Source organism: Aplysia californica, unplaced genomic scaffold (assembly GCF_000002075.1).
Source record: "Aplysia californica isolate F4 #8 unplaced genomic scaffold, AplCal3.0 scaffold00809, whole genome shotgun sequence".
NCBI lineage: Eukaryota > Metazoa > Mollusca > Gastropoda > Aplysiida > Aplysiidae > Aplysia > Aplysia californica.
The window spans coordinates 286,093-303,160 of NW_004798079.1; the positions used below are offsets into that span (position 1 = coordinate 286,093).

The 17,068-nt window shown below is 40.1% G+C and overlaps 1 protein-coding gene across 2 annotated transcripts in view; it reads right to left on the bottom strand.

Annotated features, from left to right (window-relative positions):
- Nucleotides 1-6,062: 6,062 nt before the first annotated feature.
- LOC101859134 (oxidative stress-induced growth inhibitor 2) overlaps nucleotides 6,063-17,068 on the bottom strand; it is a 23,777-nt gene continuing 12,771 nt past the window's right edge. The window contains exons 1-6 of one of the 2 annotated variants that reach the window (XM_005109727.3): nucleotides 16,358-17,042; nucleotides 12,390-12,559; nucleotides 11,252-11,385; nucleotides 9,640-9,831; nucleotides 9,130-9,221; nucleotides 6,063-7,818 (exon numbers count right to left, since the gene is read on the bottom strand). In XM_005109727.3, the coding sequence (XP_005109784.1) occupies nucleotides 6,816-7,818; nucleotides 9,130-9,221; nucleotides 9,640-9,831; nucleotides 11,252-11,385; nucleotides 12,390-12,441 (1,473 nt within the window). In that variant the 5' untranslated portion in view covers nucleotides 12,442-12,559; nucleotides 16,358-17,042 and the 3' untranslated portion in view covers nucleotides 6,063-6,815. Of the gene's footprint in view, nucleotides 7,819-9,129; nucleotides 9,222-9,639; nucleotides 9,832-11,251; nucleotides 11,386-12,389; nucleotides 12,560-16,357; nucleotides 17,043-17,068 lie in introns of those variants that run through there. The other variant, XM_005109729.3, reaches the window with a different exon arrangement.

Sequence of the window (17,068 nt, forward strand, 5' to 3'; positions counted from 1 at the left end):
ACCTCTCCAGCTTCAACAGCACAAGGTCTGCTTCGATTACCAAGGCACCCCGGAAATAGCGGGTCACAAGTGTGTGACAAACATGCAAAAGAAGTAGAGAAAACATGACGATAGTAAGGATGAGGAAAATAAAAAACAAAAGAAAGCGGAAATGAGTAACCTGGTATGTAGTTTTATTTGTTGATTCAACAAGTCATCCACAAAGGCAATATCAATAGAATGACACCTGTGTTATGAAAATAGAAAAATTCTAATCTATTTCACATGGTTATTGTAATTTTCTTATATCAGTTATCACAGATCACGGTATGAACAGAAAACATTGCATAAAGGCAGTTAGAACATGTTAATGAACAAACATAATATAAAATGATGAAGAAACGATTTCCTTAAAAATTTCGACACGCTTGCAGCAAGTTCACAAAATAAGATGACACATAAGTTGACACAGTCAACAGACAACCAGTGTCAAACTGCAAGTACTCCAGTCAATAAATCTGAGACAACTAACTGATTTGCCTTGCGCTGTAAGAGGTATTTTTCTTTTTAGATCGCGACCTCAGTGCTTCCTTGTCGTATCTCCATTTTTTAAACAGTGAAAATGTGACTTCTTCTTAAAAGTTCACTCTTTGTTAGGAACTGTTTTCACTGTTGCTATTTAAAGAGGATGTAGATTCGATAAGAAAGCACTGAGGTCGCGATATTGTTGATTGTGGGTCTCAGCAGTAACTTTGTGACTATGTTAGATCAAAGAGTCTACATTACAAGAGGGGCCACTTCTCTCTTTGAGCCAATTAAAAGTGTCCTCAAAATTCGGAGGCCCCCTCTTCACAAAAGCGCACTTTTTGCGAACAGAGTTACCCTACTTGAGTTTAAAAAATCAAAGTGAAACTAGCAAGTTTTTGAATAAATTTCGGAAGACCGCTTTTTTTAAATGGTTACGCTGACAAAAAACCTCTTCCGGAGAAAAGGGTGATTGTTTTCTTCGTTTAATTTGACTTTAGAATGAAAGGCGAGAGGTCATTAAAATATAAAAAGCCTATAACTCCACACTGAACGAACCCAAACTGTTGATGAACAGCAGTCGATCTGCGCACGCAAGGAGGTGCTATTCCTATTCTTCTTCTGGTAAAACGAAAGAGAGCTTCAAAACAGACTGCAGCGCCATCTGAAGCAAAGAGCAAACTTCCTGCGGACACTTTTTGGGCTGAGTGGCCCATCTTGTTATGTACTATCTTTGGTTAGATAAAGTACAGTAAACAGAGCTCCCAACTCCAACAATCTGAGTGACAGCCCAACAAACTAAGCAGATTGTCATCGGCTATCAACCCCCCACCAAATTCTGACAAGGGGACATCAAGACCAACTATGAGGCGTGCTGACAAAACGAGTTACTTCTTGCAATCTACAAAAGGAGATCTTGGCCAAAAATCGACACTAGGATCAAATTAGTAATTTTCTATTGATGCGATATTCTTTATGTATAACATGCCTTTTATTATATAAATTGCAAAAAATTCACTTATAAGTGTGATGTATGTATTTCCACAGGGCTCGAATCCGAGAAGTAACTCATTTTGTCTGTAGGCTTCACAACTATAAAAATTTATATAATTTGTACAAATTATGCCCTCCATTACCCAGTGCACAAGGCCCAGTCGAATTCAGTCGAATTGAGTCGGGGCCTGCCAGATTTTTCTCACCGGAGTGGGCAAAATCTACCACTTTGGTACAATACGACCGATTGACCTACGACCCTGAAAGAAAAAACCGCCCAGACGCTTTTGATTTTGAAGGTCACAATAAAACTTGGTCGAATTGTGCTAAAACAGATAACAGCTTTTGCCTCTCCATGGAGGAAAATCTGGCTGGACCCGATTCAATCAAATGAATTTGATAGGCAATGAGCACTGCGTACAGCATTCTGTGACTGCAAAAAGAGGAGAAGATTTAGATTTTTGTCTAAACAACAATGATCAGGTCATTAAAGTGTTGTTGTTGTCACATATAATTCTGCACATTGTATCCTTCTGCAAGATTCAGCCAAGATTCTCAAAACATTCTTTTCTGATTTGGTACGGGCTTTTATAGCGACTTAAATAGTTTTATACTAAAATCAGCGAATCAAAAAATAAAGTTTGCAACTTGCAACACAATACGGTCATATAAGTGCCGAAAAATAGATGTGTTACAAGAGAGTAACATACACAAAAAAGATGGAGGAGAGATAATGACGATAGATGTTTGACATAATGAAAGAAGGAGCAAACCACACCAGAGCACCTGCCAACCACCCATTAACCCTCCCAGCCCCATGCGCCTATATTTTCTGCAGTGCTTGTACCTCCCACCATCCCAAGAGCGTATATTCTCAGTTTTGGGGTACCGAATTTGCGTATTTTTCAAAATGAGCAAACTTAATTAAACTATTTTTCAATATACGTGTTCATTTACTTTTAAACTTTGTTATATATGTTATTATCTAAACCTCATTACAAAGATACTACATTACTTTTTAGAACGCATGCTTCTTTTTCTGAAATACTGCTGTATTGGATGGAACTGGGGTTAGGGAGTCACAAAAATGGCTGGGGCTGGAAGGGTTAAGTCCAGTCAGAGATGTGTGACTTGAGAAGGAGAAAGCAAAAAAAGTGACACTGACGACCAGACAGAAGGAGGAGCAGCTATGGCATTGTGCCGCCTGCAATGATGCCTATTCTCCAACCAAGTGAGTAAGTAAGACAGACCAAACTCCCCTCAGTTCATCATCAAACATATCCATTATAACTCACAAACATTTAGCGTAGTATGATGAGGTAGAGCAAAAGTCTGTGTCATGAACCAAAAACATGAAACAGCCCCAAAAGCAAGCAGGAAAATCAAACTGAGAAAACTGACTTCAGGGCTCTCTGTCAAATTCTAGATATATCGAACTAAATTCCCCTCATGATAAAAGTGCTACAGGACAAAAAAAAGTTTCTTTGACGTTCTTGGGTCCTTTCCAACAATTTGCCCCCCCCCCCCCAAAAAACACAATGGGACAGATGACCAGAAAACCTGAGAGTCCACGACCTACAACCCCTATGCCTTTCCTCATTTGAGCTTTAAAGTTAAAGGCCTTAAGGAGCAACCAGTTATACATGACCCCCAAAATAAATGAACAGTCATGTTTTAGCTTTATTGGTGAATGACAGTCTTCATTATAATGAATTATAAAGAGTGCAAACTCTTGATCATCACATATAAATACAGAGGAGTCACAATGCAACCCCCCCTCCCCCCCCCCCAAAAAAAAATAATAATTAAAAAATCTCTCATTTTACTCTCTCTCTCTGTTGCCCTTTTTAACTCCCAGTGAAGCACAGGCCATCAACAATATTGTCTCATTTTACACTTTTACAAAATGATTGACACATTTCCGCCATAACAATACTGGAAAGACGCAAAGCAGCAGAAAGAACTTTATTTCCCATTTGGACAAAATAAAAAATCCTCCACAGTTGAAGTTCCTTTTTGTGGTCGCCGAGAATCTTGGTTTTTTAAATTTCAGCATAGCCATAGAAGCAATCAGCTGCCGTAACAAGGGGGAAACAGTAAAGTAAAGAAATACCCCACAAGATGATCCCAGAAAGAGGAAAGATTTACAACTGTGGAGACACACAATGAAAAACTGGACAAACTCATTAAAAGTAATAAAGGAAAAGTCAAAGATGAATTCTTCCAACTCCTCCCCATCCTTAGTAATGACAAACAAATGTATGTATAATAATAAATTAACATGTAGAATTAAGTATAATTTCTCAACCAGAATGTTCGCTGACCATTCAAACTGCACCTCTCCCCCTCCCCCCCCCAAACCATTATATCCAATCAACCTCAGTTTGGCAGGGTGGAGAGTTATTGTAACAAAGCAGTCAGTCTAGGTCCAACATCTCTGTTGTTTCAGTAAGGGTTTTACGGCACTTGCAACATAATTTAGGTCATATATAAGTGCTGAAGATGAGGTGCTACAAGAGAGAAACAAAAAACAAAAAAAAGAAGGAGGAGAGATGTATAAGAACGATAGATGTTTGATAGGAAAGAAGAACAAGCAAACCACACAAGAACACCCGCCAACCACCCACTGGTCCAACATCTGTGTGTGCACAGACTTTTGTAAAAGGATCCCTGGGCCACAGTATAGGATGCACACATGACAAGAAAGCAGCAGGACAACGGAACATAGAACAAAAGAAATGAACACTGATCTCGCACAAACTTACAAGTAAAAAAAAGAAAAAAAAAGAAAAAAAAAAGAGAAAATAAATACCCAAGCAGCCTCTGATTCATTGCAACAGCGTGCTTGGTGCACATGACACAAAACTACAAAGCAATAATGTCTAGACAATCATTATCCCCCCCCCCCCCCCCCCCCCCCTAGTCCCAGACAGAAAGACAGAAAGACTCTGCGCACAACCAAAGAAAAACAGCATCAAACAAAATTGGGTATAAAAAAAATAACATTAAAAACGAACACAATCAAACATGATGAGCTACGCTCAACCACACCATTTTGATTTTCTCTGGAACAAAATAAGTTGGGGCACGTCACATGGTGTCAAAGCAAAGCATAGATGTTTGTCTCACCCTAGAACAACATAAGTTGGGGCACGTCACATGTCAAAGCAAAGCATTCATGTTTGTCTCCAATAGGGCGAGACTTGGTCTGGACCAACGTGCAAGTTCAAACAACGAGCTGCACAGATCTGATCTTGAAAAGAAATCTTGACAACTGAAAATGAGAGTCTTCAAAAGAGGTGGGACAAACAAAAAATGGGTACTTAAAAGACGCAGATTTCTCACAATGATAATTAACAATGGCACAAAAATACAGACTTCAACAAAAGTAAAGGACCACCTTGACAGACAGCCTTGATTTTTTTACAAATGCGAAAAATAGACGGCAAGGAATGTTTCAATTTTTTTTGCTCTGAAAGTGTGGATGGGTTACCAATGCGTACTGCAAAGCTTCCTAAAGGGGCAAAACCACCACGTGCTGCACGCAAATGCTCGGGGAATTTTAGCCACATTTGCGGTTTTTTATCGACTTGTGTTAGACACCACGGACATTCCTCAGTTAAAATTTCTAGTGCACGTCATAAACGGGACATGTGGTCTCGAACTGTGCTCACTTTGGCGGCAATATAAGCCGCCGTTTGCACAAAATCCGGTATCGCCTCAACATACCACCAAAACAAAAGCTGAGAGACTTTGATCGTGCCAGAGCTATGGCATGGCTGCAGGATGGAGTTGGAGCCCGAGAAGTTGCCAGAAGGCTTGCAGTGTCACACTTTGTCATTGTCTGCCTGAGGCAGCGCCATCACGCCACTGGATTCACCCAAGAGCGCCCACATGCAGGTCGACCCGAGAAGACCACTCAGAGTGTTTGCAAGTGGTCCTTAACTTTTGTTGAAGTCTGCAGGTATGTTTAATAATATGTTGAAGAATTGATTGAGCACTGGGGGTTTGTTTAATTTTCATTCCTTTCAAAAACCAGTCATCAAATGTCAAGTTTGTGATGACACTAGGAAAAACTTCCAAAAATTCACTGAGCTGCTCAAAGCAAGTCAAACATTGACAACAAAATAACAGAGAAGCAAAGGCTTCCCCGATCACTTCATTTGTCTAACCATTATAATATAAGCCATTTGTGCAACCATAAGCCATTATCATATCATTATGTCCTTAAAGTGGTGCAACATCATTACAGACCTATTGAAAGTCTTCTTCACTTCACCACAGAATCATTTGCTGATACTAAACACTATCTCTGCAACAGTAACATCATACAGCCTTTATGGAATGCTATCATGCAAAGAACTGAAAACAGTTCAAAACATTTAGAGTTGAGCCGCAAATCCTGTGTACTGTTCACACATAAGAAAATGATTCACACTGCTCAAATTTCAAAAGAAGATCATATTAAACCCACCCCCCTCCCCTTAACTTCAGACATTAAAAAAGAAATATCAATATCAATGAGATGTCACAATGAATGAAAATGTTCAACTTCTCTTTGTTACATTTAGAACATATATATATTTCGTTCTACAAACAAACAGTGAGGTCCAGAGCCCCACAGAGCAGCAAACACAACTTGGGTGCAAATCACTCAACTTTCCCATGTTAGCAAAAGTGTGTCCAAGCAATGGGAACTGCCTTTTTGAATTAATACCGGAACAATAACTTGTGATCTGGATTTGTGGTCATAGATAGATGAGAACCAGCATGCCAATTCTGAGAGAGAAAAAATAATTTATGTTACTGTTAGTGTTTACAAGATACTTTAAAAACGCAGTGAGCTATCATAAATTAGAATTAGGCACTTCCACAATCGCTGTGGGATCTGGCGGGGGGTTTTTTCATGTTAAAGTACACTTCAGCGACTTCAGCGAGAACAAAATGGGCCAAAGTGAGGTGAACATACCGAATTATATGAAACTGTGCAAAAGTGAACATATTGATTCAGCTCTCAGATCAGACTACAATGACTTTTTAGAGTATCTTTCTAACAAGTCTGCGTCTAGATACATCTAAATTAATCTGACACTGAGGCTTCAAAAACATTCACCCGAATCAATGAACTTACAGAATACAAATGATGGTTAAACTTTAGTACATATATACTGGCAGTATTCAAAGCAGTAAACGGTTCAACAGACAACTCTTTGGTTCTATTTCTAACTGCACCCATAGGGCACGTACAATAAGGTAGAACAGACCTGGGCCGCACAGTAAACAGGATGAGATCATGACAGAAGTCTTTCTTCCTTCTACTACAAATTCTCCTTTTTGTGACACTTTCTCAGATGATTCACAATGCCCAAGGCGCCTCCGATCCCAAACCGAACAAAACTGTCTCCGACCAAGGGCCCCATGGCAAACATTTGGGGCTCATGGGCGGACTGGTACGAATAAACGTCCACATCGATGGGGTTGTGCTTGCTGTCGATCGGCCACTTGGGCACCACGCCCAGATGCCGGCCTTCACGAGGGAGAAAGCCGAGGTCGGCCCGGGACCCGATCATGATGGCGGCGAATGAGATGTCGAAGGTGGCCATCTGGTCCTGTTTCTTGGTGCCCACCAGGACTTTATGGTCCAGGATCTCGATGACGTTGTGGCGTGCCATGGGCCGGTAGAGCTCGCTCGTCTCCTTGCCCTTCATGAGCGAGTGGATGCGGTGGTACTCCGGGTACATGGTGCTGGGCAGTTTGGAGAAGATGAGGGACGGGTCGGAGGGGCCGCGACGGAACACATGAATCACCGGGACGTTCGACTCCATGGCCATGAGGATGGCATCGGCCGCGCTGAGACCCGCACCGACCACTAGAACGGGGTCGGACAGGGTGTTGAGTGCAGACGACGATAAATGCTTCTCAAAGTCCCCGAGGCTATGAGTGACGAAAGGACGGTTCTCCCCCTCCACCCCAAGTCGATTTGGAATGTCGTAGGCACCTGCGGCAAGCACAACGTGAGGGGCTAAATAGCAGAAGTCTTGGCGCGAAATGGCCTGCCCTTGGTCATCGAAGACCGAATGGTAGCCGCGCACCTCCCAGCAGTGGGTGTGGTTTCTGCGGACGTTGCGACAGCACGGCTCCACCTCTCCACTCTCGCTGTCGACAGCATTTCGTAGATGGTACACCCTCTGCACAGACGTCACGGTGTAGTTGTCTTTGAAGTAACGCTGCAGTCCCTGGGACTTGACGTAGTCCAAGTAGTAATCCTTCACGTCTCCAATGGTGGCACGCCCGTACATAGGTTCACCTACCCCCGAGTTCCTGAAATAGGCAAACAAAAAAGTTAACACAATTTCTTAAAAAAAGCCCAGTTCATTTCTTTTAAGTTGGTTATTAAGTGGAAACTTTAATATCTGAGTCTTTACTGAAAATTACAAAAGGAAAAAAATAAATAATTGAAAAGACTTGCCTAAACATTAGACTCATTATTGATTACATTAACAGAAGGTAGACTCATGAACAAAAAAACCCCCAAAAAAGGATAAAAAAAAAGAGTTCATACATTTTGTATTTATTTTAAATTGTGAATCTGTCGCCAAAAACTAACCCCATTGTTCATATTATATTAGTGCATGACAAGCAAAACTTGCCACCTGTCTTCTCACCCCTGTTGACATAGAATCTTTTCTATCAAGACTAAAAACAATATATATGTGAGGCACTCTGGTGAAATCAGGCGCTCGTCAAAATAATGAAAGTGAAGAAACTGGTATTTTTCTGCAGGTTTTGGAATTGTTGAATTTTTGCTTTTTCGCTCAACGCCTTCTATGTCCATTAAAGAACACATTTCTGTGTGGATTTTATTGAAAAACATTGATTAAAGGCACAAAAAATGTAAATTTTTAGTTTCCGGGGACTCACAAGCAAAGGAAACTAAACTTTGGCGGCCATTTTCTTGCAAATTTTACCTGTGAAAACAGGTGACCCCGACCTCCTTCAATTGACAATATCTCGACTTGTATCCAAGTTAAAAGGATATTGTTTTCATCGAAAGCAAGACAAATGAACAACCTTTAAGATGGTACCAATAACTCCCACTATCCGAAAATCGATGAGCGCCTGATTACACCGAGTCGCTCCACATATATATATATTGAGAAAGTACTGATATTGGCTTTGCAGTGCTGAGCAGAGCAAAGATAAAGAAGGGGAAAGAAGCAGAATCATTGCACATGAAGAAGGACAAAAACCACGGAGGCTCAGCAGGCTATAGATACACCGTGCTTTCCTCACACGAGACAGTACCCCGTCTAATTCTTGGCCCATACTAGCACATTAGAGAATGCAAATTAAAATGGAAAAGAAGCTTTCTGTTTAACCCTGTCCATACATCGTGTTTTACTATCGTATCCATACGATGTGGGGAACTCTGTGCCATCACTTTCCAAAGAGGAAATTTACTCGTTAATCCGATCCGTACGCTTTGTATAGCAGTCTGTCAAAATGATTTTTGAGAAAAATTGAAAGTTTCAAAGAGATCTTCGTACTAGAAGTATTCTAAAATGTCAAGAATACAACCCTGGGGGTACAAAATGACCCCAGGGCGTATGGATAGGGTTAAAAAAATCTTACCTCCGATTCTGAGCCATCCATTCTCTGAAGGGAACATTTGGAAGCTCCATCCAGGTGTTTTGGCTGATAGTTTGCATAGTTCCATCAATTTTCTGAAAGCAATGAATGATATCATAAGACTTTCTATCAGACAAGAAAGAAAACACAATAAAAATACAGCTTTCCTAAAAAGAACATATCAGTGACTCTAATCACAGCAGATAGAAAAGGAAAAACTATGTTCTGAGTTACAAAACACCAATACAAACAGTCCAATAATTCAAATTATATTCTATCCAAACTGAAAGAAGAAAAATCATTATTACAAGGCTAAAATAATCTGGAAAAAACAACTAGGAACTTCACAACCTGAACATACAGCAAGGGAACCTGTGTTGCCTAAACCTGTGTAAAATATAGGTACCTAAAACTTCCACAATAAGCACTGGTATGAAAGATCTTTAAAATCTTTGAAATGTGCACTCATGTACTGACTTTTGAGAGACCGGCACTTCAGACAACGGTATTTACCTGCCACGTGCCCCCGGCTTTAGTTTTCCCCAAGACAACGTGGTCTATTTCTGTCTGCTCTTCGTGCTTCCAGTCGATCACAGACGGGTTATCCAACCCCAAGTCCGCGTCCGGATGGAACAAATTGTCAAACAGTAAAGCAACAGGGTTGTTGCTGCGGCCCTCCAGTCCTTCACACAATGGTTCCAGTTCCTGAGAGGAAAAAGACATTTATAAGTTTGTGTTTATAACTAGAAGAAAAAACAAAGAAATTTATAAATGTTTATAGCTCTTAAAGGAAAAACAGAAAAAATAAATAGTAAGGGATGCAACACGAGTGAAATTAAAATTTCCATCACAACACTCATTATGCATCTGTAATTATATCCTTGTAACATCTTTCCTTTGCTAAAAGGAAAAAGAGAAAGAATAAATAGCAAGGGATGCAACATGAGTGAAATTAAAATTTCCATCACAACACTCATTATGCATCTGTAATTATATCCTTGTAACATCTTTCCTTTGCTAAAAGGAAAAAGAGAAAGAATAAATAGCAAGGGATGCAACAGGAGTGAAATTAAAATTCCCATCAACATTCAGTTTGCATCTGTAAATATATCCTTACATCTTTCCTTTTTGTACAAGATAGCCATGTAACTTCCCCATAAGTTTAGAAATCTTGCACCTGGAATAATTTCTGTCGTTCACACCTGTGAGTGAGAACATGATTCACATTTTGCCAGGGTGGCGGCCGAAGCCTACTCTTATCGATTTTAGACCACCAATGGATCTTTAACATGCGCAACCTGCACATATATGGGCCCTCCGAGATTTTTCGCCCTTGTCCGAGAAGGCTAGGTGTAGACCTTTCCTACCAGAAGATCAGGGGTGTGGCAGAAAGACAGCAGTAAGGACGAGCCAAGGAGTAGCAGTAGAAAGGCTGCAGAAAGAGGAGCCCAGAGGAGGAGGCAAAGGAGGTGAGGGGAGAAAGCGGAAATGAAACCGGGCCAACAGAACATTGCTAGAGAGCAGGAAAGGAGGCGAAAGGAGACAATTTAAGAGAAGAAAAATTTTCCGTCGCTACCCGGATTCAAACCCGGGACCTTTGAATGAGAGGCCAACACCTTAACCTCTAGGCCACGAAAACCCCCTGAACTAACTTCTCGGACACCAGGCAAATGATAAAGAAAAAAGGTATGATGTTTGTAAGCAACATCAGCACAGATGGGCTGCCTTCAATAAGGAGGTAATTAATTCAACCTGCCAAACCAGTATGTAGTGAGGCAAACAGCTTCAACTTCTTCACTGATGAACACTTTCAGCATAACAGTTCTAAGTAATAGTCTTTACTTTAAAAAATGAGAAAACATTCAAGTTAGCTTTAGTAGAGGCTTTATTAAGCTCGCAACTGCATAAGGTCATATGAGCGTCAGAAGATTAGAGGTGTTACAAAAGACGAGAGTAACAAACATAAAAAAGAAGGGGAGATATAAGGCCGATAGATGTTTGATAGAAAAGAAGAATCAAACCACACCAGAGCACCCGCCAACCACCCACAAAACATTCAAAAATACATTTCTGAATTTGAAAATTTTATACACGTTGCAAAGATGTGTGTAAATAGGCTACTTACTTTGTCAACGAGGGAAACTTCCATGTCCTTCACCAATCTGTCGTTGAGAAATTCGTTAGACAGAGGTGTACCGTCGTAGTAAGGTCTGTGGCCGGCTAGCATAAAGGACAATGCCAGCGCAGAAGGCCCATTACCTGTACATTGATAGGAAAATATAAAGTTTTAGTTGAAGTTGATAAATTTATCTTAGTTTTAGTAAGAGTTTTACTACTGCAATTGCAACACAACAAGGTCACATAAGGTGCCGAAGAATAGATTATGTGTTACAAAGGAGTAACATACACAAAAAAGGAGGAGAGATACAACGATAGATGTTTGATAGGAAAGAAGGAGCACACTACACCACAGCACCCGCCTAATCACCCACTTATAGATTTATTAATCTGAATCAACAACAAATACTATATATATAGAAGTATTTTAAAAAACAAGAACTAATGCTATTTCACCTGCTGCTTGACAAATCTCTTAACAGTGGAAGTCGTGATCAATTTTAAAAAAAATGCATCTCAAATTAGCTATCAGATTTTACTTTTGACATAATTTACAGCCCCTATAACTTTTATTTCTCACATTTCAAATCAAAAGCAGTATTATATATATATACATGTGTATAACACGATATTGACACAATCATAATGTCACTCAACGAGAGGGCAGACAGAAAGAGTGAGACAAAACAAAACAATACAAAACTGGAGGCCACCTCCAGGCACTACTGTGTTTCTTTTTAGTTTTAGTAAGTGTTTTACGGCACTTGCAACACAATAAGGTCACCTAAGTGCCGAAGATTAGAGGTGTTACAAGAGAGTAACATAAAAAAAAGGAGGAGAGATAAGGACGACAGATGTTTGATAGGAAAGAAGAACAAGCAAACCACACCAGAGCACCCGCCAATCACCCACAGTGTTTCTAATTTCAAAACTCTTCGTTTTGAGTTTAAAGGTAAACACATCCTTCAGCACTGCAAGACACACAGGGCCCTGAGACAGGAAACGTGGCCAACCCTACTGACGCTACAAGAGAAGCTATACAGGCCGACAGATGAACTGAGCAGGACGGCCCATTTTATGACAGATACCAGACTTCAAGGGTGATGCGATCGAGGAGAAGAAGAAGAAGTTTACAGGTCACCTACCAACAATCACAACATCCGTATGCAGAGGTCCGATCTGCGGTAAGGATTCCATCCTGACAGTATAGCTCAGGCTCTCTCAGTCAAGCTGGGCGTCTAGAGGTCTCTTTTTATCTTCTTCCCTGTCTGTTGTACTGCTGCCTAAATTTCCATGCCTTGTTCGGCATGGGGTTCTGTAGGAAAAGAAATATTATAATGTAAAATAAATATATTTTTTAAAAGAACAGGCTTTTCTTTGCATTTCGGTCTCAAAAGATTAAAATAATACAAAATACAATAGCACAACTAAGCTTTTGCTACTCAGAGCCCAGTCTAGTTTACGTTGTAATGTAATTTTTTTTCTGAGAAATGACTGGAAAGAACCAACCACATTCCTTCTTAAGGGACAGGGGACTTAGGTTGGGTCGTAGTAGTCAGTTTCAGCAGCAAAAAAATGGAAAAGAGTTTTGAGCATCGTAATTTGTTGATGGGTGCACATCTTAATAAACTTGATGATGATGTGGTTTACAAGCAAGTGCATGGCATGGTTCCATGCTACACAATAAAAACCCCTAACAACTGACAATATTTCAATTTTTGTAGGACGTAAAAAAACGACAAAAAACATCATTGTCATTTGTTTTCATTCTCTGATTACACTCTCATTTCATTTTGGTAAAATTGAACTAAAGTTTCACTTTCAATACGTCACACAGATGGACTGCTTTTGGAAGTCAAACACGGTCTTACTGCAGATTACACGCCACTAAAACTGTAGCATTATATCAATTATTATCAAGAAAATATCAAACCTAATTGCAAAACAATAAATTATAAGGGAAAAATAAGGGCGCCTGCCCCCCTGAAGCCCCCAGATGCACTGCTTGAATATTAATTCACTGTTTTACGCCTTGAGTAGGCCTAGTACAGTTTGAATAAAAACACAAAATACCTAAAAAACTAATAATTAATGATGTGCCAAGTCAAAATTCATGTAAAACATAAAATAACAAACGTGTAATACCTGAGCATAAGCCTATAATGTCTCCTTATGCGTGACACCACATTTAGTCTTAGTCGTGCACGACAGTCCTTAGTGATTAGTCGCGAGGCGTGTATCCTTATGCGCGACCACATCGCACCAAAAATTTCAGTCACGACAAAACTGTCTCCTTATGCGCGACGCGACGTTTAGGCTACGCGACTGGCAATTCACAGAAGAGAGACAGTACAGTAGCAAATTTTAATGTCTGATGGGAGTTCTAAAGAGCCGCTGACATTTTTTATTCCGTACACGGCCAATTCCGTGCCAGTCCTTCACCTCCTCCTCCTCCGCTTCCTCCTCTTCCTACTCCTCCTGCTGTCCGTTAAAAAAACAACAAAACAACAAGATTAGATTCACAAAACTTGGCATTGATTCGAATTGCAGATGAACATACTACACACACAGACACAGACATCACACCACATCACACACAGCGTGTCGAACGGCACTCCTTGGCTAGACATTTTGACAAACGGTGATGCTCTTTATAAACCTGTTACACCCCCAGTTTGTCGCACGTAACGAGACCCTCGATCGCTACATGGACCGATCACAGGCGACAGTGTCACTGTCGCGCGTGACTTAACGTCATGTCGTGTATATAGGAGACAGTTTCCTTATTATCTTGCTTGATTTATAAATTTTAGAGCGGCAAGGAACACGCGATGTGACGTCAAGCATAAGGAGACAAGCTTTAAGACAGGAGGGAACTTAGAAAAAAAAATAATATCCAAACAATTTTGTCCGTTAGTTGGCATGGGTCTGCTCATTGACTAACAAGAAATAGAACAACAATAAAATTAAAATGTAGGCTTATCTCATGCAGGAGGTAGGTCCTATTCATAGAAATAAAAATGATCGAAAATTTAAAACCTATTTCTATTTCTATGCAGGTTTTTTTTTCTCAGTTTTTAAAAGTAAAACTGTCAAAAGAAGTAAGCCCGTCCTGATACATAACATACCTTTTAATATATAGCAAGAGCGTGATTTCAGAGACTGTTACAAAAGTTACACTTAGAGAAAATAATGATATAGAGAATCTGTCATATTGATTAGCCTACCAGACTCTATATTTTTATTACATTAGTACTTTGTAGCAAGCGGATAGTAGACTTTTAGATTTCACCATTGAAACTAATGATAAATTTTTACTTTCACTCCTGCACACAGATGCACCGCTTTGGGGGTCAAACTGCAGTCTGCAGTATTGTTTGCTGCAGATCACACATAAAGCCACCAAAACTGTCGCAAATCAATTATTTTCAAGAAAAATTCAAAACTGTAAAATATCAAATTATGGGAACAGGGGGGGGGGGCCAGATTTTTTTTATCCCAGGGGGCCGGCCCCCCTGAAACCCCCGATTGATCCACTTTGAAACCCCCCGTTTGGTCCAAAGCATGACTACTTCTCAGAATGCTCGGGAAAATAAACTTGACATCAATGCCCTAACGGTATCCATTCTCGAGATTTTTTGGTTATTTAATATTTGCGAGACTTCGAAGTGCTAATTCTGATATTCTGCAAGGATTGGGAAGAAGCATTTTTCTTTTTTTTGCATCGAATTCAATTTCTAGAGCTAGAGATTTTCAGATGTCTGAATATTCAGATAGAGGCCCTACTTCAATTGTAGTTGGGCCAACGTTCCCAGACTATGCTTCATTTGAAAATGTCTTCAAAAGGTAAGTTGCGAGCTAGAAAACAAGACTGCTCAACTTTGGCAGTCAACCTATTTTGCATTTAGTCACCCCTAAAGCCTAAAGCAAAAAATAAAATAAAAAAAATCCCTCCAAGGCCCCACACCCCCCCACCCCCAGTCACCCCTGTTCACACCTTACACACACACATACACTGATACACAGGCCACTCTGTTCGCAATTATTATCAACAAATCTTGAGAACGCAAACCGTTCGGAAAATAGATTTCAAGTTTATTTTCCCGAACTTTCGGAAAAATAGAGTTCAAGTTTATTTTCGCGAACGTTCGGAGAATAGAGTTCTAAAGTTTATTTTCGCGAACGTTCGGAGAAATAGAGCCGGCCATATATATAGAATCTAGATCTAATAAAATATAAAAGCGCATTTCTGCTTGAGTAGTAGGCTATAGGAGGCTATCATTATCATAATTCGAATCATAATTCATCAAATAGGATACGCACGAATAGGATAAAAAGACCGATCAGAAAGTCAGGATGCTCAGACACTGAAGATCATCCACTTGATTCTAGAGACTAGAGACTCTAACCTAGCCCAGGGCCCAGATCTCTAGATTTAGAATTTAGATTCTAGATATCTAATCTAGATCTAGAATCTAGATCTAGATCTAGATCCTAGTCCAATTTGTCCACTGTTTCTGTTGACAACAGACGTTGAAGACACAATGAATAGCATTGACGTCTACTGTCACTGCTGAATAGATTCTAGCCTTCACTGGCTCGACTGTTAGGCCTAGCCTACTGTAACTGTCAACCGATAGGCTAGGCCTTGATTAGATAAAGCTTCTCTTCTTGTGATTACGATTACGCACGGGGACGCATCAAACAACATTCTTTTTTGGCTTCTTTTTATCTAGAATCTAGAAAGCTCGACCCTATCAAGGCCAACTTTTATAATAGTCTAGATCTAGACTCTAGATCTAATCTAGATTTATAGATCCAGACAGTTAGAACCTGAAAGATAAAAACCAAAAGCAAAGCTACACAATTACAAACCATTCCAGTAAATGAAGATGAAACCCTTTGTCGCATCCTTTACTAAGCCACTACACATTGCACAACCAACAACGCTCACTCACTGTCGCCAGTGTTACAGTACAGCGCAACCGGCGAGATTCAGCAAGGACGTCTGTTCTGTACTTCTATCGGTAAAATACACAAAATAAACAAGATCTTAGGTCAAGACGATTACTTCCTTTATATTTGACAACTTTCAAAAATACAAAATACAAACCTCTCACGTGTTTTACATGCTGGAAATTCGTCAGACACGTTCCTGAGCCAACAACATGAACAGACTGAATGATCCCGGTGTAGTCGTTCCGCTTGTATGAATAACGAAACTAGGCCTCATAGATCTATTTTCTACTGGAATCGACCAGGCCGCGCGGCCCTGCTGTGTCACGCCAGCAGGCATCATGATAAAGCATTTCTGGCCAATCGTGGCCTTCTACTTTTTGCCATCGTGCTGAATGCAGCTTCTGATTGGTCACTGCTTTTCTCTTACTCTTACACAAAGCGACGTGCTGTAAAGCTCCGCATGTTCCGGCTCACTGAAACCCGCTCCGTGGCAATGTATGAACCTGATGAAATCTTTTTTTTTTCTAATTCTTTTCCTCCATTAATTTGGTTATTGTAATATTTATCACTATAATGAAAGTTTTGCTTTTATTTGTTCATCTCATTAGGATGAGAAAAATTGGACAGTGAAAGGTTTTGATACCCTTTTATATGAACTTGTTTGGGTTTTTGTTTTTTTTGTTTCCTGACTGCTTGTCTTGTATAATGTTCAAACTCTAACTTTTCTTCACTCGTGCATGTTTCTCGCTAATTTATTTGCGTCTACTCTGCCTCCCCATCCCCTCTCTGTCTCTCTGTCTCTGTCTCTGTCTCAGTCTCTTTCTCTCTCCCTCTCTCTCTCTCTCTCTCTCTCTTTCTCTCTCTC